This window comes from Falco cherrug, chromosome 5 (assembly GCF_023634085.1).
Source record: "Falco cherrug isolate bFalChe1 chromosome 5, bFalChe1.pri, whole genome shotgun sequence".
In the NCBI taxonomy this organism is placed as follows: domain Eukaryota; kingdom Metazoa; phylum Chordata; class Aves; order Falconiformes; family Falconidae; genus Falco; species Falco cherrug.
The window spans coordinates 10,807,665-10,832,630 of record NC_073701.1 but is presented as its reverse complement, the minus strand read 5'-3'; the positions used below and the strand labels follow the sequence as shown (position 1 = coordinate 10,832,630).

At 39.4% G+C, this 24,966-nt stretch overlaps 1 protein-coding gene across 1 annotated transcript in view; it reads left to right on the top strand.

The window, feature by feature from the left end:
- VWF (von Willebrand factor) overlaps positions 1 to 24,966 on the top strand; it is a 144,038-nt gene that overhangs the window by 49,340 nt on the left and 69,732 nt on the right. Inside the window, exons 20-28 of the mRNA XM_027815018.2 lie at positions 6,683 to 6,786; positions 11,739 to 11,877; positions 13,545 to 13,679; positions 16,831 to 16,977; positions 17,631 to 17,771; positions 19,403 to 19,522; positions 20,139 to 20,295; positions 20,900 to 21,058; positions 22,264 to 22,399. Of these exons, the coding sequence (XP_027670819.1) occupies positions 6,683 to 6,786; positions 11,739 to 11,877; positions 13,545 to 13,679; positions 16,831 to 16,977; positions 17,631 to 17,771; positions 19,403 to 19,522; positions 20,139 to 20,295; positions 20,900 to 21,058; positions 22,264 to 22,399 (1,238 nt within the window). The remainder of the gene's footprint in view (positions 1 to 6,682; positions 6,787 to 11,738; positions 11,878 to 13,544; positions 13,680 to 16,830; positions 16,978 to 17,630; positions 17,772 to 19,402; positions 19,523 to 20,138; positions 20,296 to 20,899; positions 21,059 to 22,263; positions 22,400 to 24,966) is intronic.

The window sequence follows — 24,966 nt, the reverse complement described above, 5'->3', positions numbered from 1 at the left end:
CTCCCAAACTCCTCCTCAGTCTTGCTGAACTTCCCTAGTCAGAGAGACAGAAGTACACAGACACCCACATCATAAATAGCATTCCACATCCTGATGATACTAGTTATTTTCTTGTCAAGTCTCCATCTCTACTGCTGCTTCCCTGTGTGTTGTGTCAAACTGAGAGCTCCCCATGAGAAGGAATGTGGGACATGGAACTTGCTAAGATGATGCCAGAGGGTCTTCTGCAGTTGCAGATGGTGTGCTGAGCATGCTTTTCTCACTGATGCTTTCTGGACTCCGGGGTTATGCCCTCCTGCAATCCTCAAATTTAACCATTAGTTTATTCATTTTTTAAATAGAGCATATAGCGAATAGTTACTTGCTTAGCCAGTGACTGTGAACTCAATGTCAACTTAGAGCCCTGATGAAAAGCAGACCGAGTAGCATAGACAGCAGATTGCTGCTGCTGTTCTCTGAGCAATAGAAAAAAACATCATTGTTCAGCACTGTGTAATGCTGTGGGGGCAGGTGAAGAGTCATGCCCAGGATCTCACCCCGGGCTGGGGGTATACTCTCAGGCATCATGTGAATAGGGTAAAGGCAGAGCACATGGTACACCTATTATGAAGTTAAGTAAATGGCACTTTTGAGTTCTCTGTCCAGGAAAACTGATGAGATTAAGAAGGCTGTGACGTTCAGTGCATGAAATGCAGATCAACATATGCAGTTGAAGTTGGAAAAAGAGAGTTGAGGTTGTGTCTTTATTTTGAGGGCTAAAATACGCTACAATTTTGGGACTTTATTTGATACCTGTGATACTTAGAGACATTGCTGGTACGGTTTTCTGACCCAGAGAGGCATATGGTAAAGCAAGATATTTTCAAATACTGCAAACCATGAAGTCTAGATGTGCAAAATATTACTTCTATTTTAAAAAAATCTTTTATACCTGCTGAAGGTTCAGGCTCAGATTAATATGCACTGGACATTAATGGCAAATGAAGATGTGAGTTATTACTTCTGGGGTTGAGATGCATATTTATGTTTAGGCTTCAGCTCTAATGAATTTACTTCAACCACTACTTCAAATTCCATTTAAAAAAACAATTAACTGTACTTGGAACCATGTATTTTTATAAAAGTACATTGTTTTTTCCTCTTCTAGATAAGTACAGGTATTTTCTCCCTCCAAATTAATTCCACTGTCTTAACAGAAGCCTCCCCCCGCCCCCCCAGTTATCATAATACAGTAATTTCTGGCATTAATATTAATGTATTTTATGAATGTTGTTACCGTATTTTGCTGATAAACAGACATTTGTAGTGTGGAATCATAAATAGATGTAAATATAGTAAATTGATGCTACTCCAGAATAAAATGCCAGCTGTAGGCAAAAGCTCAGGCTTGTGAAGTGTCTTGTAGGTACAAGGTGAAAAATACCGAACAGAATTTGAAGGCATCCATATCAACATTGAGCAAATTTTCAGCGCACTTTTTTTAAAAAAAGTGTTGCTTCTTTTCACATTTCAGTTTCTAAATGCCTTTCCTTTTAGGGAAGAATATTACTAAATAGTAGTATGGTAAGTAAATGTACAAAAGCTTGTGTAGCTGTAAAGTTCCAAGAGCTCCAGTGCACATAAGTCTTTCTCTGTACATAACAATCAGAGCTCTTTGATTTGGTGAAGGGGCTTGAGATTTGGTTTCGGTTCTGGGATATGGTAATGGTATACTTTAGACAGAATAATGGAAAACAAATTATGAGAACCACTCAAAAGAAAAAAAAGAAAAGGGGGGGGGGGGGGGAGACCCCCAAAGAAACCTCCCTAAAATCAACTTCCTAGTAATTAACCTTCACATTTAGTATTGAATTCTGTATTCCTTTTCAGTAGGTTGGCATTATCATTCCAAGTTTCATAAAATTCTTGCCAGGAGAAGCAGTCTTTAGTGTTTTGGAATTGGAAACTTCAGTTGGCTTTGCAGTGACGTGAAACACTGAATTCAACAAGATGGTTTGCCAAGTTTTAGATAGAAGAATTGGGCCCAGTATTTTTTTAAAAAACTAGTAAAATAAGTCCTTTGTCCACTAGATGACAGTATGGTTCAACCTTCCAGTAAAAGTCTACGCTTGCTTGTTGCCTTTCTGTCTGGCAAGGAATAGAAATTGTGAGATGCACATTTGTCAAAGCCATGATGGGAGAAGCCAGTGCGTAGATGATCTGGTTGTAACCACAGCCATGCAAGGACAGGATCAAGCTCTGTGCATTCGTTACGGGGGTGCCCTTTGCCTTGTTAGATTCCTGGCTCAACGGGACCTGCCAGCTTCTTGTCAAAGCGCAGTTCCCTCCTCATCACCAATAGGTACCTAACCAGGATGGTTTGGAAGAGGCATTTTCCTTATTTCTGCATTCAGCCTTTTTGCTCCCTGTATTATTTGCCAAAGACTGAAGGATTTGAGGTGGTGACCAGGTTCTCCTTTCCATCCTGCCTCTCTCTACCATAAAGACTCTGGGCACGCTAAGGGAAAGCTCTGCAAAATCACAAACACTGTGTTATCCAGACTTGCGCCCACAAGGCTGAATAATAAAGGGTCCAGAAAAAGGTATTTATTTTACTGGTCCGCCTCCCTCATTAGTGTTCTGTAATTCTGCTTAATTTACAAGCACTCAGGGAGGTGAGCTACTGTTTGTAATAATGTCTGTGGGAAGTAAGAGATTACTGAACATTTATAGGAATAAATATTTGCACATATCTTCACTCTGGAAGAAACTGTGCCTTTTTAGTGAAGATTTTTTTTTCTTCTGTGGTACAGTAGTATATAAAAATTATGAATGGCCATGGATAACTTAGTAGGAAAAAAAATATCTTCTTGCTTTTCCAAAATGGTTCATACCATCAGGAAACAGTCAAAGATGAATAGTTGACATAAAAAACTCTCCAGTACAATTTGTAAGTATATATAGCAGATAATATGTAATTAGGTGCAATGTTATCTCTATGTATATGGAGAGATGTCTGCAGATCATTTAGCTATCATTCTTAAACAGAGGAATCCGTAGTCTAAGATTTTTGTGCGCAAATGGCCTGCCAGTTTTGAATTACACATCTGAAAAGTAATTACAAAGAAACAGATCAAGGATTGCTGGTGAACATGATGCAGTTGGCTAGTTTTGAATTGGAAAACTTGCTGGGGTGAGAAATTACTAATTAATCAATTGATTATTTCCTGTCAGAAAATGCAGAAACCCCCTTATTTCTTTCAACTGAAAAACAAGTTTTCCAGTTCCTCTTGACTTAATATTTTACATTGTTTTGATTTCTTTAAAATAAAAAAGTTCAATATTTCATGAAAATTAGTTCTTCTTTTTCTGTCTTTGATCATCTGGAGGGTGGGAAATTCTCCATACTTGTCACCCTTTTGCAAAGCAGAAAAGATAAATCATAACATATGTGCAGAAGTGTGGGGAAAAATATGCTTTCTCAGATTAGTTTACTGCACTCCAGGCTTTTCCCATTGGAAAATATTAATAAATATACAAATGGAGTGTTAACCACCTTTCTGGGGAAAAAGAGAAGCAGAACAATCAGAAAGCGCAAAACCCAGACACTCCAAAACTAGAAAATTATTTCTTTCAATTTCCAACAACTGAAGCAAAATTGAGGTTTAAAATTAAACCAGAAAATTTTATTGTATTCTGACTGCTGGAATAAAACTATTTCTAAAAGTATGGTATGTTAGTAGAAAAACGAGGAAAAAAAACCCCAGCCCTACCCAAACCCTTGATCTTTTAATCAGAGAAGTTTGGAAGGTTTTTTTCTTCCAAACCTTTTTCAACAGAAGTTTAATATGCTGTTAGGATTTTCCTGTTCAGTGTGGGCTTATCCTATATTAGAACATGACAGAGTCTTCACAAGGAGGTGGGTACCAGCTTTCTGGTATGTGCATCTGCCCAAGGATAGTGCTTCATAAAACAAATATAAGAAGCATACAGCTAATACAGGAAAGAAAAATCAAGTTTAAACCAGCACTCTTTGAGTGGTCTGTCCTAACACGTTTTTGATTTGTCTGCACAGAGATGGTGACAGGCTGTTTTAGTTAAAACATATCGGCTATTGGGTTCTAATCTGACACACTTCCTTTACTTAATCCCACACTCCTTCATACCTTTGGCTGGCTTTCTGCTGATACCCTCAGGTGTATCAGAAGGAAAGGAGTGAAAATCTGAGCTTTCCTTGACGGTGAGATACTCACCAAAGTTGTGTTGACCAAGAGAGATTAAAATTCAGCCTCATCAAGGCAGAGTTTGGGGAAGAAGAATCTTAAAGATTCTGAAACCTATAATATTGTTCTTCCTTAACAATTGATAAGACAGAGCAAGGAAATGATGGACACTTCTGTCATATCTCCACGTGGGGGGGATCATCATCTAATCAACCACATCCCAAGGATGCACCCTCAGGAGCATCATCACAAGTGTGTGAGGTGGTGCAAACAGCAGCTGTTCTCATTACAGACCTGTGTCTTTTCTTGTCGTTGCCTCCCCAGCACTGATGCCTCCAATCACCTCCGGCACTCAGGACTGTTAGGTCTCCTGGATTAAGTGCTCTCTATTGATGGATTGAGAGATTTCCAAAGAAAGTCCAGCTGTTTGTGAATAATGCCACTGGCCTCGTAGTACCACATAGTACTGTGCTCAACAGACTTGTAACACAGCGTGGCACCAGGCAGCCAGATATACCTGCTTTTGGAAGTGGTGTCAATATGACCAGTAGATTGTGCGTTAAAATTAGCAAAATCATAACCCGTTGAGGTTTTCAGGAAAAATAATTAATCTTCTGGTCAAAGTCCACTTTGGGTATTTATGTCCAGCTTTCTAAATCCCACCTACCCACCCACTCTGCGGCGTTCAGACAAGGCAGTCTTCTCTCTTTGTCAGTGGATTAACAGTTGTTGCACTGTAGCTTCATGGTGGCCATACGTTTGTGATGAAAATACTAATACCAGTCTATTAAGTTTCTAGAGTTGGGGGTAGGCTGTGACTACCTTCATGTCAATGTGTGAGGAAGCAAGTAGGAGAGGCCCTAATCCTTCTTTTACTAACCACATGTCTAATCCCAAGTTTTGTATCTAGAGGCTAGCCCTCAAGTCTCTTTTGAACTGTCTTGCTGAACACAGTGGAAAACTTCAGAAATGCAGCCATGAGCGTGAAATCATACATTGCTTTTTTTCTAGAATGCCACCAGGAAGGAAGGAAGGAATTAAACACCCTTGGAAACATATGGTCTTCCCTGGCCTGTTTTCTCCCAGTCATTTGTGGACATTAAGTCTGAGGCAGAGCCCCAGCTCTATCATCTAGAAACACATTTCTTTGTTTCCATCTTGCTTCTATCGGTGTGAGTTTATTTGGCATAATGTAGCTCTCCATAAGCCCCAGAGCATGCGGAGCTGCATAAGAATGAAGAGTCTCTGGGCTGTGAAATCCTTTTTTTTTTTTTTTTTTTTTGTAGTTCCCTGTGGCAGTTCTAGGTCCCCATAGGAAAAGGCAGAGCTGTTCTACTTTATTAACCTGGCGTTCAGACTACATTGATCTCATTGGCCCGTATGTAATGGTAAAAAAGAAACTATTTTAATGAATTTACAGGAAGAGTTTAAAGTGGGAAGGTGATATTTTGTGACTTTTGAATGAGAGGGAGGAGAAGCAGTCTCCATTTTGGTATTCCATGAAACCAGAGCCAAATCTACCTCTGGCTTTGCAGAACCATGACCAAGTGAAAAACAGCATAGCCAGCCTTGGTTTTGTTTGATCCTCTAAAACTGGCTGTCTTCAAAATGGAAAGGGAGTAATCACAGGGAAAAATAGAGGAAAAGAATAGAAAAAAAATCCCTTAATAGTCTAAAGGCATTACTTGGGGTTTTTTTGTTTGTTTAAGCAGGACAAATGTTTTCTTGTTATACAAAGAGAAACGAAGATCTGTAGGGTAAAACTGAAAAAGAAAAAAACATAGGCAGAACATAATGACCCATTTCCCAGCAACAGAGTCTTTGAGAGTGGAATAATATCTCAGGTGAACTGATATTTATCCTGCTTTCTAGGCAATAAGTAGGAATTTGAAAGAAAATGAGTGACTACTGCATTTTTCAGAGGGGAGTTGACAGGCAAGGGGGCTGTTTGGGGTGGGGGGGCTGTTGTCTATAACACGGAATTTGCATTTGCTCTTGGGTTCTTCTGGCACTGTGGCTCCTTGTCTTCTCGTCAGTGTTCGTATTTCAGTTTTTAGACTGGCTGAGCCCTGCATTGGGTTGCTTTTCTGGTAGGCCATCTGTCAGTTTGTTGTGTGTGAGAAGCAAGTGCTATTCACCTGCTCTTCATATTCAGGTTAGCCTATCTTATCTTCACCGCATCGTGGTTTTAGTCAAATTGGACTTTCTCATCATGACATTCTTCTATAATCTAATCTGTTTTCTCAGCATCTTCAGCTGATGTTCAGCTCCTGAAGCAAGACTGTGATTTAGGTACCCATAGACCTATTTGTGTTAATGGGGAAAATGTTAGCGATGCCGTAGCTTTCTTAGCATAGGTAGGCTTGAAGCATTTCCTCTATCCTTTCCTTTATCCTTTATCCACATGCTCTTGTGCTTACTTCTCTGCGTACTGGCACATGCTTACAGACATGCATGCTGACAAACTGTATGTTTTGTAGGTGCGGCATGAAAGCAAGTGTGTTGCTCCTGAGAGATGCCCGTGTTTTCACAACGGAAGAGAATATGCCAAGGGAGAGATGGTGACTAATGACTGCAACACCTGGTGAGCCACTGGAATGGCATTTTTCCGTTTTTCTCTAGGGCACTGAACATGTTTCTAATAAAACCAAGAATTAATTATTTAACAGATCTATTTTATATAAAATCAGGTTTTGCAGTGTAGTAACACACATTGCGAAGACCAGCATAGTCCCTTTCCATATTGCATAAAGACCAGCACAATACTGGGCAAACTGTACCTGGCACCTTATAAATAGGTAGTATGTGCAGGTCATCTGTGGGCACTAGCAAGTGGATTTGTGCCTTGATTTTGCAACACAAAATCACAATATAGAAGCCCCTCTGCAGTGGGAGGAATGGAGCCTGCGCTTTGTCACTAAGCTCTGCTGACATGCTTCTTTTTTTTGCTGTCTGGGGCTCTTCAGATCAGTTCTTTTCAGCCAGAAGCATGCATCAGCAGAACGGGTGTGATATGGCAGCTATCATATGACAGGAGCTCTTCAGGAAAATGTTGAAGAATCAGGCGGAAAGAAAGTTGATCTCTTATATCTCAAATGAGAGCTCAGTCAATTGATATCTTTTAAAAAATACAAAAGAGAGAGAAAGAGCAGAAAGAGGGAGTTGGTGATATCTTCGTAGAAGAAAAGAGTAAGTGCCCTGTGTCTTTCACCCACATCCCTGTCTATCTTGTTTGGTTCTTGAAAAAGAACTGTTAAGTTCAAAAGAAAGTGCGGGGCTGCGAGATTTGCGTGGAGGGAAGCCCTCAGCACAGCCTTGTATAAGGTATAGGGTGTTCGCCTGCTGGACAATTCTTGGCTTCTGCCTGCCCAGCACGCTTGCTGCACTGGAGGTGCTTTGCACTCCATGTGTGCATGTAGAGGGAATGGTGGCTTTTTCCTGCAGAGCTCCAAGAGTCCAAGGTATAGGAAATCCAGCCACCAGCAGTGTGGAAACTGTGTTCTCTTTGAACTTAGACTTCAGAATCTTTTGTTCCTTTTACCCGGAATGTCCCTGGCCAGCTCTGCGGCACCCCAAGAAGCAGCGTTTCTGTTATTCTCTGTGTGACTGGGTGGAGTTGGATCTGAGAACTGGCAACATTAAAGAGTCATTTGGTTTGGTTTTCGTTTGGTGCATTGATCTCTGAGCAACAGTGGTTGCAAGTGTTGTATTTTTAAATTAGTGGGACTGCTCCTAATAGTGTAAGTTAGACTTGGATATAAGATTTTATGGGTTTTTATGGAAATATTGACCTTCCAGTGTTTTGTTTCCTGTTTTTTTTCCCTTTGCAGCTACACATTACATTGTGGATCATGTACTATAATTAGATGTGGGGAAAGTAGGTTTGAAGGGAGGAAGATGAAGTTGATATTTTTATATAGATACATACGCTATAACCTGCTTACATTGCATCGAGGTAAAAATGACTCAGCTGAAAAACAGACAATGAAAACTTTATTGAAAAAAGAACATTAAGGTGTAAAACTCCTAGGTGTGATTGTGAAATTTGCAAGATTCTTCATAGCAACTATGCACAGTCTTTTTATTTTCAGTCATTCTTACAATCTTCAGTCTTAAAATAGTCATAACCATGCTGCTTCATTCTTGTAACTGCCCCTTTGCTTCTGGCAATGCCATTGTAAGTGACATTTCCTCTAATACACAGAATTTTCTTCAATATCAGGGTCAAGAAAATGTTATAAATCATGTTTTTTATCATTGATAAAAAGTCTTCCTCTCATTTTAGGCACTTTTCTTGATTGTGAAAGTAAAAATGGAAATAAGGTCCCTTAAAAAATGTCACTAGGGCTTTTTTGAACTATGTGACTTCGAAAAGTTTCATGGTAGTTCTCAGCAAATCTCAAGTCAAATGTCATTTAGAAAGTGATATAGGAAATTACTATTGCTTTGAGAATTAATAAGAAATGAGAGTCTGCATTTTGGAGGTCAGATCTTCCTTTTCTTTTGTTTTTGCTTTTTGTACTGCTGTTGCAGGAGTTCTCATTCTCACTTGTTCTTAGCCAGATGTGAACACCTGCAAACGCAATATATGAGCCAGAGGTGTCAGATTTGGCGTTTACATTCAACTTGACATATGGGAGACCCTAATTCATGAACAACGGAATGTCTCCAAGACTCAGCCAGTGGCAAAACTTTTGTTATGCTATGCATTGGGAATTCATTGTAGAACTCAGGGAAAAGTTTGGAATAACATTTAGGAAGCAGTACACAGCAAAAATTTGCTAATCTGAATTTTGCTACACCACATACTTTATAATCTGTCCGTGCACATATATACAAAATCTTGGTTTTGCTCTACCTATTAGCAGAGATTTAATAGCAGAGGGTGCAATAAGTTTCATGTTACTGAAATGTCATCCTTTGAAGAAAATGTATTGCACAATATTATTATTCTGTGAAGTGTTATCAAGATTAAACAATGCTTACACTTAGGTTAAGGCATTACTAGAGAACTTCGTTCAGTGCCCGGTTTTTCTTTGGTTAGCAATTTGATCTTGGGAAAGTATTTCAGTTTTTTTATCCCTGAGTTTTTACATCTGTAAAGAAGGGATAGAATTCCCCTTTCCCTGCCCTTACAGAGTTTGATTAGAAAATTCCTGGGGCCGTGATGGTGTCCATCTGCATTCATACAGCATTTAGTACATGAATGTTTGTCCAACATCAAGCAAGATATTGCTTACTAGATGATGATGATGATTATTATTAGATTATAGATATGGTGTAAGATGCTATTCGAACTTCTTGAAATTAATAACAAACAAAAGAGTGAGCAGAGTTTATGGTCTATTGACCTTGTTTTTTATTTTGATTGCTTGGTTTCTTGCTAGTTAGCAAATCAATTGATTTCACTGATCAAAAGCCCATGGATGCCAAGGCAAATATCCCCTTTCATAACTGCAGCTTCTGTAGCAAGGCTTGGGGTTTTCCAGGATACCTCTGGAAAAGGGCAAGAGGATGGGGTGTGTGCTCTGAAGCCTCTTTTCATCGTTAGTTCTAAATTTTCCTCTTTCCTTCATTTTAACATGAGTATATTTACCTCCTTGAGCCTTATTTATCAGGGTGCCATGTAAGAGATCATTATGATTCACAGCAATGAAAGGATCAAATGTTCTTGGAAACTCTCAGAAATTTAATAACAATTGGTGTCAAATATGGCAGGTTTGGTGTCATCACAAAGATAGGAGCCCTGCTATTTCTTCTGCTGTCTGTTACACTAGTATAGTTACACTAAACCCAACTGAGTTACACCAAGATGAGGATTGACTTTCTTTGCATTTTGAATATCCACTCAGATGGTCACCATTTGGGTTTTTTTTTTGTTTTGTTCTGTGGGTTTGGTTTTTTTTTTTAATAATTCGAAATCTAAAGCAACAAAACAAAACAACAGGCAAAAAAGTGCAAAAGGAGTGAAATAATAATAAAAAAGGAATCCTGTCCCTTTCTTCGTGGCGTCACTGATTTTGTACAATAATGCCAGTGTAGTACAGCTGCTACAGCAGTGTGAGTATAATGGTGTCAAGGCCTTAATGCTGTACCTGATTGCTCTTCAGAATTCCCCTCCGCCTGAAAAAGCAAGTTACCATCTTGTTTTGCTCTGCATGTCGGGATGTCCCTTTTTTTTTTTTTTTCTTGCATATTCTGTCCTTGTGAGGAAGTCTAAGAGGTGACCTTGACAACATCCCTTGCAAGCTATATGGGCAGAGAACCCCTGGTGTGTCTCCTTTCATGATCAGGAGCCTTATTGCATCTCCTGTTGCATAAGATGTGTAAGATGGAGTCCTATTTCTATATTGCCAAACTTGGATTCGTCTGCAAGGGAGATGTTCTGGTTTGATCACAACAGGAACCTCAGGGTATCACACCTGAGGACATTCCTCAGAGAGTGTATGTGTACCTATGTACGGAAAAAGAGATAGTTCTAATAATATGTGTGTTGTCACACTGTGAGGTAAGGTCTCCAACTGCCAGGTCAGATAAACTATCTTGAAGAATTAATTTAATTTAAGAACAGAGACACCTCTTTGGAGAAGGGTGGTATTATACTTTAGTATATAATCTGAATAAAAGCCACTGGGCAGACTGAATTATGGTTCTGGTTACTTGGTCCCAAAAGTTGATCATTAGAGTCAACGCATGTCCTTTGGCATTAGTTGGATATTAAAATTACTACTATTTTGGCTTTTAATGAGGGAAGAATGGACAGCATTGCAAATAAAACCAGGGTTGATGATGATATACTTCATACTTAACCTGTAATGGTCCTTAGAGAGTACTTAATCTGTTTTTCTGAAAGGTTACTCAGAGCAGAGCAGCTATCCAAAATAAAATACTAACAGTATATTGAAATATTCTAGCAGGTTCTGTCCAAGCCTCTTTTTGTTAATAGGGAAGTTCAAAAAGCACATATTCCTGCATGCAGCTTGTAAGGAAAAGGGAAACACATTCCTTATTCACTTAACATGTTAACGTACTCTCTATCTATGTATGCACCCAATGCTAATGTATGCTAATTTATGTTAATGAGGGTGTAATCTGGTGCACAGTAGTGTACAGTACCATAGTTATGGAAGTCTATCTAAAGAAGGATTCCAGCAGCCCAGGCATGGGACCCTCTGTGAGTATCTTCTCAAGGCCAAACACAGAGGGGATCTGCTGGGGACATGCCTGAGGCTGGGCAGCCACACGGACAACTGCAGAGGTTCCTTGCAGGGCTGCAGCCGCTCTCTGGGTTAAGACACACAGGGGAGCAATGCTCCTGTTTGGTCTGCAGTTGGTCACTCCCTGACCCAGGCCAGAAAAAAGGCAAAATAGTAGCTTTTCGCCACTTGTGTGTCTTTTGGACAATCTTCAGATCATGAGCTCCTGGAGGCAGAAACTTTTTCTCTTTTGCTTCACCTAAAGTACCTTGCATTCCCTTGCTTATTGTATACATTGGAAATAATGATAGCTGTCACTGACTCATTTTCTCTGTTACAGTGTGTGCCGTGGTCGAAAGTGGGAATGCACCAAAAATACATGTGATGGCACCTGCACTGTTATTGGTACAGCTCATTATTTGACATTTGATGGATTGAAATACAAGTTTCCAGGAAATTGTCAATATGTATTAGTTCAGGTAAGAACATGTCAAATGCCAATGCTGTCTGATAATGTATAAGGTGTTTTACATGAGGAGAGAAGTCCAGCATTTGGATAAATCACAGCAAGATGTTCTTAATTACTAAGCCAGATGTGTGGTAGGGGAGATCAGAGCTTGTTAATGACTTCAAAGATGCCTTGAGAACTTTAAGGTTACATTGTGCTCTATAGAAATGAGTTAAGTTGTCATGTGTCTAACTGGCAGTCATAAATCATATGATAGCAGCATGGTATAGGGGGGAGCTGTCTGAATCTCATCTCTAATAAGGGATTATAGATATCCATAAATCAGTCTTTCCTCTTCTCCACTAGCCTCTTTATCCTGTAGTGATAGCTTACTGTCTGACTGAGACAAGGAGTGCTTGGTGAACCTTCCCTAAATGCATTCAGAACACACTCTGCTTGTTCATTTTGGCAAAGTCATTGTCCTGTTCCATGCACCAACCTGTGTAGAGTGCATTGGTAATATTGATTTTCTTCCCAGCAAAGAAGAGAGGTGGATAAAGGCACAGTACACTAATATCAACCTGCAATTTGTGGGAGCAGTCAGAAATTTAGAGTTAAATAAGGTTAAGGCTTATCTACAGATGCAAATCATCATGTATTTAAAAATCTGTGTGCAAAAGAAGAAGGATTTACCTGAAAATTTGGGCTAACCCTAGATGGATCCACAGAACAGTGTTCTGCAGTTACAATGACATGTTTCTTGGGTGGGCTACTATTTTTCCCGCAGACTGTTTTCATAGGCACATTCCTCCTTGCAGAGGAGGAATTCCTGGGGCAGGAAAGTGTGATAAACCTGTCTCTGGCTAGGTCTTTGAAATATGCTCCCACCTTGATGCCAGCTGGATTATCTTAGAGGAATGATCACTCTGACACTCGTGAGAGCTCTGTGTAAAAGTCTTATGGGCAGTAATAGCATACAGTACTACAAAACTACTTAAAACGAAAATGAGATCTGTTTTCCTCAAATAACAAACACAACCTACAGACAGAATCTTTTTCTTAAAGGCGTGTAGTGAAAAAACCTCAAACAACCTGCCAAAAAACTGAAAGGCCTGAGAGTCATGAGTCATATAAATATATTACTAACTCTCCATGCATCTCAGAAATATTTGACTTAAAAGAAAATCAATACATTAAACTATATAATTGCTCCCCAAGAAATAGGTTGACATCATTGTAATTATTATTCATGTACAGGTGGGAAAACATGGGCATAAAACTTTTTGCTCAGGACTGTGCAGCAAGTTTCTTTCTAACCTAACCTTCTAAGGTGATATATTTGTTTTATCATTAAAGCTTCAGACTCTTGTTTTCCACTGTTAAATCAACCAATATCTGTGTATTGAAATGTATGCTGTGCATATTGTACATCTTTAAAATATCACAGAAACTGTAATAGCATGGATTCTCCCTGCCAAAAGATACCCTGCAAAATATGCATATGTGTGTGTGTGTCACTGGCAGTGTGGCTCACTTTTTAAGGGGTGGACCACATGAGTGTCAACACTAAGCGCAAAATAAATCAGTATAGGAACAATTGGCATGCCAACATATATCCTATGCTTTTTCTCCATAGAGCTGTATGTGTTTTTCAAATGTTCCACATTAATGACTCATTCATTTATTTTCATCTGATAGGATTTCTGCAAGGATGATTCTGGAACATTCCGGATACTAATTTCAAATGAAGGCTGTGGCTTCACTGGAGAAAAGTGCACCAAAAGGGTTATTATTCTGTATGAAAGTGGGGAAATAGAGTTGTTTAATGGAAATGTACGTATGCTTCTGTTATCTTCCCCCCCCCCTTTTTTTTTGGGAAAAGAATTTGATGTTGCTTAGTAAGATGAGGCATGAATGACCTCATGCTCAGTGGTTCTTAATCATAAAATGAACAGATGAGCAGGATTATAATTATCCACTTTGCTCCCAGAGGTATAATGCCATTTTGGTATTTCTGCTTGATGCCAACAAATTTATCTCAGATAAGATGGCTCTTCAATGTCAGCTCATATGAGGAATGTCCTTTCTAAACATGGGAGGTCTAAATCTATTTCAAGCTACTTTAAGTGCAAGGAAGAGCTAAGAAGTGACTGTCCTATGACTAGTAAAACTTGAGAGTTAATTTAGCCATCTGAAGGACTGACCACACAGGAAAAAAAGAAGTCATGGCTCTAACAAGCTGATACTGCAGAAGCAAATATCAACTGTCCTTTCCCTTGTTAAATTGTCAGATGGAAAATCTAGATGACAGGATTCTTCTTTTTTCTCCCTTTCCAACCAAGAAACACTTGAAGAATTGACCAAGATTCACTCCCACTTCCCATGTCTCCCTTCATGGCAGGAAAAAAGCTTTCCGAAGAGCAGAGTTCAGGTTTTGCCTTGAGGACTGTAACAATTAAGACCGTCTGTGTGTTCAAACATTACAGAGCTACAGTGGATCATAGTGTTTCAATCGCTTCGTTTTCAGGAGTACTGTGCTCTGAACTGGCATCTGGACCAGAGATTTGCAAAAAACCGCTCTACGTTTGCCTTGTTCTGCAGCAGACAAAGCTGTACCAGGTTTTGTGTAGCCTGCAAATTGCTGGGTGCCACTGACACTTGACAGGAACACTTAAAACATGATCATTATTCGGTGTCTGTGCAGGGCATCTTGACAGCATATGGTCCATGTAGGCTTTTGGTTGCTGGAAGAATTGAACATAGGACATATTGGTTGCCCAAATGAATTCTTCATTTCTGCTGGTAAAGAATCCCCTGCCTGGGTGAGGGTGAATAGGAGTGCAGGGATCATTCCATAGAGCCAGGCTTTGTCTGAAATCTTTAGGTGACAGACTTTCAGAAAAGCTGTGATTGCATTTGGACACCTAAAGAAGGGCCAGAAAAGACAGGCGGTGATTAGGAGTCCAGCAACTCCAGCAATAAAGCACATTGGTTCCTGAGAAGAGTATGTCCTTGCAAGAGCTAAGTCTGCAAGAGCTAATCCTTGACAATTTGTAGCTGTCTTTCTAGAGAGTTTAAGGCTCAGTGTCATATCTAGAGCAGGTTTTCTTAGAAATAACAGCAACTGAAGGAGAGTTCAAGGAAAAAAAAAATATATATGAAGACCCTTAGGCAAATTCTTACCCAGTCCTGACTTCCTACACTCCTTTCCCACAAGAATCCTTAGAAGCAAGCTGGAGAATCAAGTCTTTTTTTGCCATTAAAATGTTTTCAAGCAGTAGTCTTTTAAGATGTTACTTTTTTGAGAGCAGCTTTTAAGTAAATGGGGACTTAATTGAAGTATCTGCATGTTACAGTTCTGGCTCATGTTAAAAAAAAAATATCACAAAATCATTTTTGCTTTTTTTGAAGCAAATAAATTTGCCAGTTTGCAAGGTCAAAGTTTATGACTTCATGGTTGGGCAAAAAGCCTCCATAAACATAGAGATTCTGTATTTTAGGTCAACCTCCCAGTTCAGCTTTTTTCTCTGATTTTTGCCTCAGTTTGGGAAGACAGTAACTACTATATTTAGAAGTTAAGTGTTCGAGTGTGACGAGACTGCATAGTAATATGGGCATAGGAGAAGATGAAAAAGCTTTCAGTTTCTAAAATATGTTTTAATATATTCTTTCCTAAAGACACTGAAGGCTCTAAGGCCCTCTTTAGGAAATCCCTGTAGGATGTGAACTGTCTTCTCTCGGGATAAAGGTTTCTGATAATAAACCAGAGATGAAGAGAATTGAATTAAAGTGCTAAGCTTTTACTGAGTTGAGGAAGAAAGAATAGTGGGATGAGGAAACATTTTGCTCTCAAACTAGGGAGTGGGTGAGTGATTTTGGGGCTTCTCTTTTGCTCTTGCTTTAATCACTATTTGTACTGATTGAAAGTTTTCACCTGCCTCTTCCACAAGTAAGCAGTTTTCAGTTAATGCATTAATAGTGCTTAAAGTAACAGCCGTGCCAGACCTTTCTCTCCAAATGTTGTTAATAATCCTATTAGAGTTTCCATTGAAAGGGGATTATGGTGTGAAAGAAAGCATTTTAAATTAATCTCTTACCTTCTTAGTAGCTGGAGGCGGTGAATTTGCAGCCAGATGGAAAGAGAAAGAGGCACACAGGGGCAATGAAAGTGATGGAAAAACGAAAAGACACTGAAAGGAATCTGTCAAGATTTTTCCTGTTGGTGTAGCTGGGTTGGGAAGAAGGTCCTTCCTGACTTCAGGATCAGGCTCTTGTCCTTCAGAGGTCACTGATGCATGTGGTTCGCCCAGCTCATTTTACACTTAAAACCTAGCCAGCCCTTTTGTTGCTACCTTCCTCAGGAGCACAGAATTATTAGTTTCCTAAAAAGATGAAATAAAAATAAAACATAATTATTCAGTGAACCATTGACCAATTACTGAACTGATCATTAATGGGGAGTACTTATATATATAATAATAAATTATAATATAAATATATATAATATATTATAAATATATAAAATATAAAATTAAATATTATATTATATAAATTGTCCTCTTTATCAGCCTTCCTTCTGTTTAGCAGTCATTGATTTATGTATCAGCATTTGTGGTGAGTGTATGTTATGCCCTGGGAGTCCGAGGGACTTTCCCACATTCAAAATTACAGAAATGCAATGAGATGGAAATACCATACTTGTATTCAAATTTTCTGTTCAGAAGTGTTGTTTCTAAGGCAATAATTTATCCACAGCAACTTTTCAGTGTAAGACAATCCTGTATTCGGTCCCTTACCCATACCTGGCTTACAGCAAGTGCTCTGGAGCATCTGTATAGCGTATGGGAATTATCTGTTCTTTGAAGAAGAGCACATTCGGAAATAGCTGTTAACCTATGAGCACATGTCCCACTTGGGTAAGTGACCTACATGAAATAGCAATTAGAGACATGGTCAATAGCACAATGTGGTTTTTTTTGTTCAGGTAAACATCAAGATACCTCCTAAAGATGACAATGATTTAGAAGTCATAAAGTCTGGCCGTTATTACATCATTCTACTGGGCAAAAGCATCAGTGTGACCTGGGATCTGGCCATGGGAGTCTCAGTTATCTTAAAAGGCAATTTCAAAGTAAGTGTTTTTTGCTTTACTTCTTATTCTCACTAAAGAAGAGACTTTACCCTGTCTCTGGGGAATAACATTTTTTATGCAGACATGCTGATAGATTTCCATGGAATATTAGGTACTTGCGTGAAAACAAAGGCTTTTTTTTTTTAGTAATACCGTAAGGGTTGCTTACTTTCCCAGTAGTTCAACTGTAAGGGGTAAATTCTGGGTCACTGGAGATGAGCTATAACAGAAGGGATGAATGTGTGGTGCCTCAGAATAGCTATGCCTTGAGTGATTTCTTCTGTATTCCAGAAGAGCAGTCTAAGGAGCCAGATTTAGTCATGATGGCAATAGGACAGTCATCTCCAGAAATAAAATGGGATTTGGGCACGCACTCCAAATAGAGCCAACAGGCACCACTGATCAGAACTGTCATCTCGCTTCCTGAAGTCCTTGGAGAAAGTATGGTCCTACTTTCAGCTAAACAGAATGGGATTAGGAGCTAAATGTTCTCCGAGAGAGACTATGTCTATCTTAGTGAACTTGGCAAGGCCAAGGATAATTCAGTTTTTAAGCCTCGTGCCATTAAAACACTAGGCTAAAAAGCCTTAACAAAACCCTAAGCCAGTCTACAGATGTAAGATTTATATATTTTGTGTTTCTTTCCCTGCAAGGATCAAGTGTGTGGTCTGTGTGGAAATTTTGATGGAATCCAAAACAATGATTTGACCAGCAGCAATGAACATCTTGAAGTAGATCCAGTTGACTTTGGGAATTCTTGGAAAGTTAATCCATACTGTGCTGATGTTGAAAAGGTAATTGCAAATGGACTGTGAAAACTAATTAATACCGGTTACAGTATCACTCAAGAGTGGGCAAAGAGGTTTGAAAGGATAAAAATAAGGAGAAATGAACCCCTTCCCCTACATTTTTGCCAAATAATACTATTTCTTGAAATCTGATAAAAGATCAATTAACTCACTTAAGGCCTCTGCGCTGCCTGGCTTCAGTTGAATGTTAAAATAGCCAATCTGTACGGTAAAGGCTGTTCATAGAGTTTGCCAGCCCAGATGCATGAAATCCAGGTATAACTGGAAATCTCATTTTAGAGCTTAATCTAAAAAAACCCCAAACAGCTGTAATTTCCAGACAGGGGGAGTTCAGATAAAAAAATTGTATTTTCCTATCCAAATTTCTGTATCCTGAATCTTAGTCTGTCTGTTTATGAACCACTGGATGCACAGATTAATTTCTTTCTATATGCTTCTTGATCTATTTTAAAGAGCATTCAGTTATTACTTTCAGATTGGAGAGGCTTGAACAGAAAAAGCAAGATACAGGAGGGCGTATAAGACCATATTGCCACTGCTTCTGACTTTAGAGGAGGTTACGTGCTATCCGAAAGTGTTATCTGTGCCCTGGTGCCAGAGATCAGGGGATTTCACGGGGTACTAGTTATGCTACATGTGAGAGTATACTTCTTTTCCGAATGCAGAGTTCTAAAAAAATGAAATTGAATAATAAATTTGTCTTGAGCTGACAGATAATTCTGGGCAAAAGTATTTCCAAACCAAAAGGTGAGAGGAAAGAACTGGAAGGCAACTTGTTTTGACATTTGTAAAATGAAGCATTTTATTCAGATGATGCTTTTAAGACAGAAAACTTTCTCTTGAATATTCAGCTAAATTTTCAGAGAGGGGGAAAAAAGGCCTATTTCAGACCTTTCCTTAAGATATGTACATTATCAGAACATAAACCAAATGATTTATTTTTGATCACATGAAATCTTTTGTGTTAGCTCGCTAGTTATGGGCAAGTGTGACATAGCCACAGTATTGTCTTGCTGAATATCACTTTTTTGATACAACTTGATTGGAGCACAGAAGTTGTGATAATGTGGAGTGAGACTGCAGGGTATGACTGGGAATGAGCAACTTCTCATTTCAGTGTAATAGCTGTAGGACGGAACCTGCAGACTGTCTTTGTGATAAGTGCTGTGTCAATACTACTGCTCCTTGTTCTTAGATAAATTCAATGGGAGAAGGAGAGACTACTGAGCCAGTCTTATTCAGCAGTGGCCTTGGGTATTGTCTGCTGAAGAACTGGTCATATTTGAGAATCTCGACGGCCTTCTGTAGAGCTGTGAATGATCATTTTTCAGGATGGATATTTGGTACAACGGGACTTCGTGTAATCAAAATGCCTATGCTAAAACTGCAGCACACAAGGTAGAGCTGGAGAAAATGTAGGAGGTGACCTACTTTGCGTTCTGCTGTGGCAGGATCTATGCCTGTCATACAACAGGCTGAAACTTTACTCAAAGAAGCAATTTCCTTTGTCATGAAAAATTGTCTAGGGCTAGTGAGTCTGTTACTTCACTCTGAAGAGTCCTGAGTTCCTGAAGGCAAGGCTAATGCAATGTGTACTTGTCTCTTAAAATATTAAGCCCAACCGGGAACAGACCTTGATGCCTCCACTGTGTAATGGAAACATAGTGAAGCAGGTGATGGTGGAAACGTCGTGCAGCATTTTGTCTGGGGATCTCTTTGAAGAATGCAAAAAACTTGTGAGTATTGTGTCGTGTGTTTCACATTCTTCAATTCTGCACGATCTGTGCTGACACTAATGACAGCTGAGGGGAAAAATAAGGTTGTGCTGACAGCATACAGGACTTAGGGGAGGCTGACTAGTTGGTGTTCTCGTCTCTGACCCTGTCGTGTAGTTGGTGCTTCATGGGAAAATGCAGGATACCACCTAGTAGTAAGCTACAGAATAACTTTTGCTTGAGGGAAATTTTGCTCAAGTCCCCAGAGACTGGCACATGAAGTCAAGCACAAGGGATGAGATTTGAGGGGAGGGGTAGCTGAACTAATGTAATGGCATTCAGACTGCATTCTACCCAAACTGCTGCACAAGAGGGTATGGGGACACGGCCCAAAATCGTATAAAGTTACTCCATATGAGGAATATTAAGGGACAATAAACTATGGTGTCTATAGCAGCTTTGAGAACATGGCCCAGTCTGAGTCCTTGCTGGCATTAGCAGAAAGATCTGCACTGATTTATCTGGCACTTCAACTCCTGGCAAATGGAGCAGCCAAATCATCTGAAGGTTATATGTCTACAAGAAGGAGATGAAGGGAATCATTGAGTGTACTGTACCTCGTATTTCTCTTTTGTAGGTGAATCCTGAGCCCTACATAGATATTTGCATGTATGACACTTGTGCTTGTGAATCTATTGGGGACTGTGCTTGCTTCTGTGACACTATAGCGGCCTATGCACATGCCTGTGCACAAAAAGGTGTTGCTGTTCACTGGAGATCACCAGCTCTGTGTCGTAAGTACAGGGTAGATGAGGAAGTATTGGGTGAAAAGGTTCAAGCTTTTAATCAGTAAGTTGTTGGCTCAGATAGACTGTTCTCATCCAGCTTTGCTCCCACTTATGTCCAGAGAAGTTCACTCTAGTGGGACTGCACTAGCAGCTCACACTGACATTTCCAGTCCCTTTTCTGTTTATGTTCAGAGGCATACCTGGAAAAAACATTCCCTCAATTAGGAGATATAGTAGTCTGTGGTGCAAACAAATCTAGAGGAGGAAATGGTTTCTGTAATATACATATATTTTTTTAATTAAAGCTTAAAGTTAGTTGGTTTTTTTTTTCAATTTTTTTCATCAAACCCAAGTATCTCTGGTTAGAGCAAGTATTTCATTGTTTGAAAAAAGATGCAGGTGTGAAGAAGTGGCCTGCCCTGGATGTAGTAAAAAATAATATAGCAAAATAAATAAATAAATTTAAAGATGGAAATCTCTTTTTCTGTATATGTGTGGTCCCCCTTAGACTGGATTTGGTGGTGTAGTTCTGAGAGGCATCACGAATGAGAGGCATGGTGAATACACTCTGCTTTGATTATTTTTTCCTCTGATTCTTTTACTGCCATAGCACAAAGCTGTGAGGACCTGAATAAACAGGAATTAGATTATCAATGTGAATGGCGATATAATACCTGTGGACCTGCTTGTCCTATAACGTGCCAGCACCCGCAGCCTTTGGAGTGTCCTCTGCAGTGTGTGGAAGGATGCCACGTACACTGTCCTGCAGGTAAGTCCATCTTTTCCTTTAAGGAATTACTTACCTTTTTTCTGCTATGCTTCTGGTATTTGTTGGTATTGCTGTAGAGTTTTTTGGATTTTTTTATCCCTAAGTGTTCCTATTGCATGAAAAGAGGTCTTACAGTCCAGAAAGATTCACAGATTTGTAAGGCTGGAGGTTGCAAAATACTTAGATGTAAGTTAATTCCTTAACAGGCTTACTGACATGTTTTCACTGCAGTTTCTTACTGCATAAGGAGGAAGGCCGTTAGGCACCCTGGACTGAGTTTGTGAACTGAGCACAGTGTGCTGTGCATGCCAGGTGAAGGGCATGAAACGGTGCCTAGAAAAGGAGAATGAAATACTACCAGCAAAAACAAGAGCAGATAAGAATGGGGTGATAAGAAAGGAAGACAGGAGGATGAGGGGCTGTGTAGCAACAGAGGTTGTTGACTGTAGTTAAAGTAGGGTACGAATTTGTGTTGAATGCTCATAAGTGCTCACCTTCAGTGTAACTACTGCAGTAGCAGAAACATGTTGTCTTGACCTGCTTACTATCTCCAAGGCTCTCGTGCTGCTGAGAGAGCCTAGCAGGCATCCTTCTGTGAGCTTGGGTTTCCAGTTTAACTGTTCCTGACAACAATCTTGTTGAAAGGTGCAAGGGAATAATATGGGAAATACGGCATGAGAGAGAAGAAAGACAAACAGAAAGGGAAAGAGTGAAAGACAAGTGAGATCCAAAAGGAGAGTGAAAACTCAGATGAATAAATAGCTTCTAAGGGCAGAATGAGGAGGCATGAAGGCAAAGAAAGTAGGTATTTTAAGACCCAAAATAGCTATTTTGGGCCCTGGTATCTCTGATTAGAGTATGGTAGGGGATACTGGGAGAAATAAATAATACATATGTAAAAAGAAAAAATGCCATTTTCTCCTGTCCTCTTCAATGCTTTCTTCTAAAGACATATTCCCCTTCTGTATGGTACTGGCAATTGCAGGTTATGCACTGAGTTAAGCACTTCCAATATCTAAATAAAAGTGGTTATGAAGAAAGGAAATATTACCCTGTGTCAATCTGGCAGTGGCCGTAACACAGCACAGTATTCAGAACACTTGAGCACAGCTCTGAAGCCTTATGTTTTTCATAGTAGGGTAAATGATTGGTTTTGCAATTCATAAAACCTGGCATCTTTATACTACCGTGCTGTTTTGAAACAGGGAAAATACTTGATGAACTGTCCCTGGATTGTGTCAGTTCTGAAGACTGTCCCATGTGTGCAGTTGGAGATGTCAAGGTCCCGCATGGAAGGAGAATAGTTTTGAACAGAGAGGATCCACAGCACTGTCAATCTTGGTATGATGGGATTATGCAGTGAAACAGCATGCTGTTCAGTAGGATGAAGGGAGGGAGATGAAGCACATCCACGTGAATACGTTTTTGGACGTGACTTTTAATGTACTACTGAAGATGAAGCTTGGAAACCATCTTTTATGTCAAGAAATAATATTTATTCACATGCAATCACATACAATGTGATTCACATACATATTCACATACAAGCTGAAGCTGAAGTTTTTCAGTGACAATAGGGGTTATAGGATGTCAGCTGAATTTAAGCAAGTAAAGTTCATAAATTTATTTCAAAAAAGGCCTTTTCCCATGTGTAGGTGGCCCTGCTGGCTTCAGATATTCCATTTCTTTTTGTGTAAGGTGTGATTCAACATCGGTAAAGCCATCAGACTCTTCTCTTCTGCCAGTACTAAAAAAATCCTACATATAGTACAAGATCTGAATGTGCACTCAGTCTAGAACTTGCTGAGATTATTAGCAGTTGGAATTGTGTACTATTGTTGGAAAACCAATTTCCTCAAGATTTTAAGATGATCTCCCATGGCCTGGTCCTGCATGCATGCATTTCAAATACGATGAAATTAAGGGCAGGGTGCACCATGCTGTGCACCATGCAGGATGAAGGCCTTCAGCTGCAATGGGGCACAGACTGATTTTCATTCTGTACACTGCCCAGTGGCGTATTATGCCATGGCCTGGAGTATCGGGAAGTCTGGCATTCTCCAGATGTCTAGACCCTTTATGGATACTTTCAGTAGTCACAGTGCTGTGAATTACAAGGGGTTTTTCCATCTTCTATTTTGACCGTATTTAATAGAAACTGAGTTGTAAAACTGCAGCAGCTATTAGCCTAGACTAACGCCTTAGCTCCAAGTGCTCTGAACCTCACAGAAGCTCTGAATGGGTATGAACTTTGAATTCCTGGCCTCTTGCCAGGGCTGGCGTATGTCTGTCTATAAACCCAGGGTATAAGACTGTTAGGCTAATCAATTAAATATATATATATATGTATTTTAATTGTATACACGAAGAGCCTTGAATTCCATCAAAAGGTCAAAAAAGAGCCTTCACAAATGAGTCTCTGTTCCTTAATTTTTGTAATCCTTAATAATAATTTATCTTAAATGTTGATACACTGGCTGCTGCTCACAAAAGATTTCAGAACATTAGGAAAACTTACCTCACTAGGGAAACATCCTTTTGCATATCTGTCACCTAATTTAGATGCCTACACCATCTGTACAAACAATAGAAAATATTGCACAAAAATGAATTTTATAGCAAATATCCAAAGGAAATTGGAAACTAGAAGAGGTTCATTCATATTAGGATTAAAATAATAAATCTTCTGTTGCTATACCTTAATGCCAAAAGTAGCTGTGTGTTCTTCAATTAGGAATACACTAAAAGCAGCTTGGAAAGAACACGGTACTTAAACTAAGGTGCTACGTGTAAAGTGGAGTCTTTTCTTGGAAAAAGGGCAGCTTCTTCCAGTATTGACTTGCTTAATTTGTACACTCTTGGTTTTCTCTGGCAGTGAAAACAAGCATTTTTTGGTCCTTGCCCTTTCATAAACTTTTCCTGTTCTGTTTCTTGGACTGTCCAGTCCAACAAGGAAAATATACTGACTGAGTCTGTATCACCCTGTGCATAAGTACAGTCACGTTCTTTGCTCTGATAAGTGAAGAGGGTCATGCAACTAGGAATTAGAAGGGCAGAAGTGTTAAAGCCTTACTGAAGATAGAAAGAGATGAATTATAAACAAGTCCCTAAAAGGTGGAGTGTGGCAGAGGTGAAAAATCTCATGGTGGTACAGAAGGACGAATAGTGGAAAAGGCAGAGATGGAGGAAAAAGAAAAATGAGAGCTGAAATGGAAAGGGGAAGAAAAAAATTTAGTAAGAGAGGTGAGTAGAAATGGTGAGGGAAGACATAGGACTAAAAAGCTATAGGTGAAATACGACATTTAATATGAGAAGAGGGACTGAAAAAGAGGACATGGTAAATAAAAGTAAGATAAGAGAGACATAAAAAAAAATGGAGGATGAATGTGTGCCAAAGCTGTGTCCAAATTAAAATAATATCAGGAAAAAGAAGAGGAACATAGAGCACTGTAGAGGTAGAAACAAAGACCTCCTTATGGAGTCTGTTAAGTCGTATCAGAGCTAAAAGTGTCTTTCCTACTCTGGGATTTTACTTTGTGTTAGCTGCCTCCAGTTTGCCTCATGTTTTGCTTTCTTATGAAGCAAACCAGATCTGCCAGTTCAGTCCACCAGTGGCTTGTAGGCAGCTGTGTTGCTGAAGCTTACTGGGTTTCTAGACAGTTTCCAGACACAGATTGTACATATTCTGCCAAAGGCTCTTGTAAGGAGTTTCCTCTGACAAACAAGTCATAGTATGTCACGTTTCCTGATCTAAACAAACATGCATTAACATACAGGGTTTAGCTGCACAATACCTTGTGGGGAGTTGTGGGGAAATGGGATGGGGAAAACATCCTTCACATCATGTTTTGGTTTTGTTGTGTTTTTGAGATGTTTAACAGTTTCCGTATGGACATTATTTTATTATA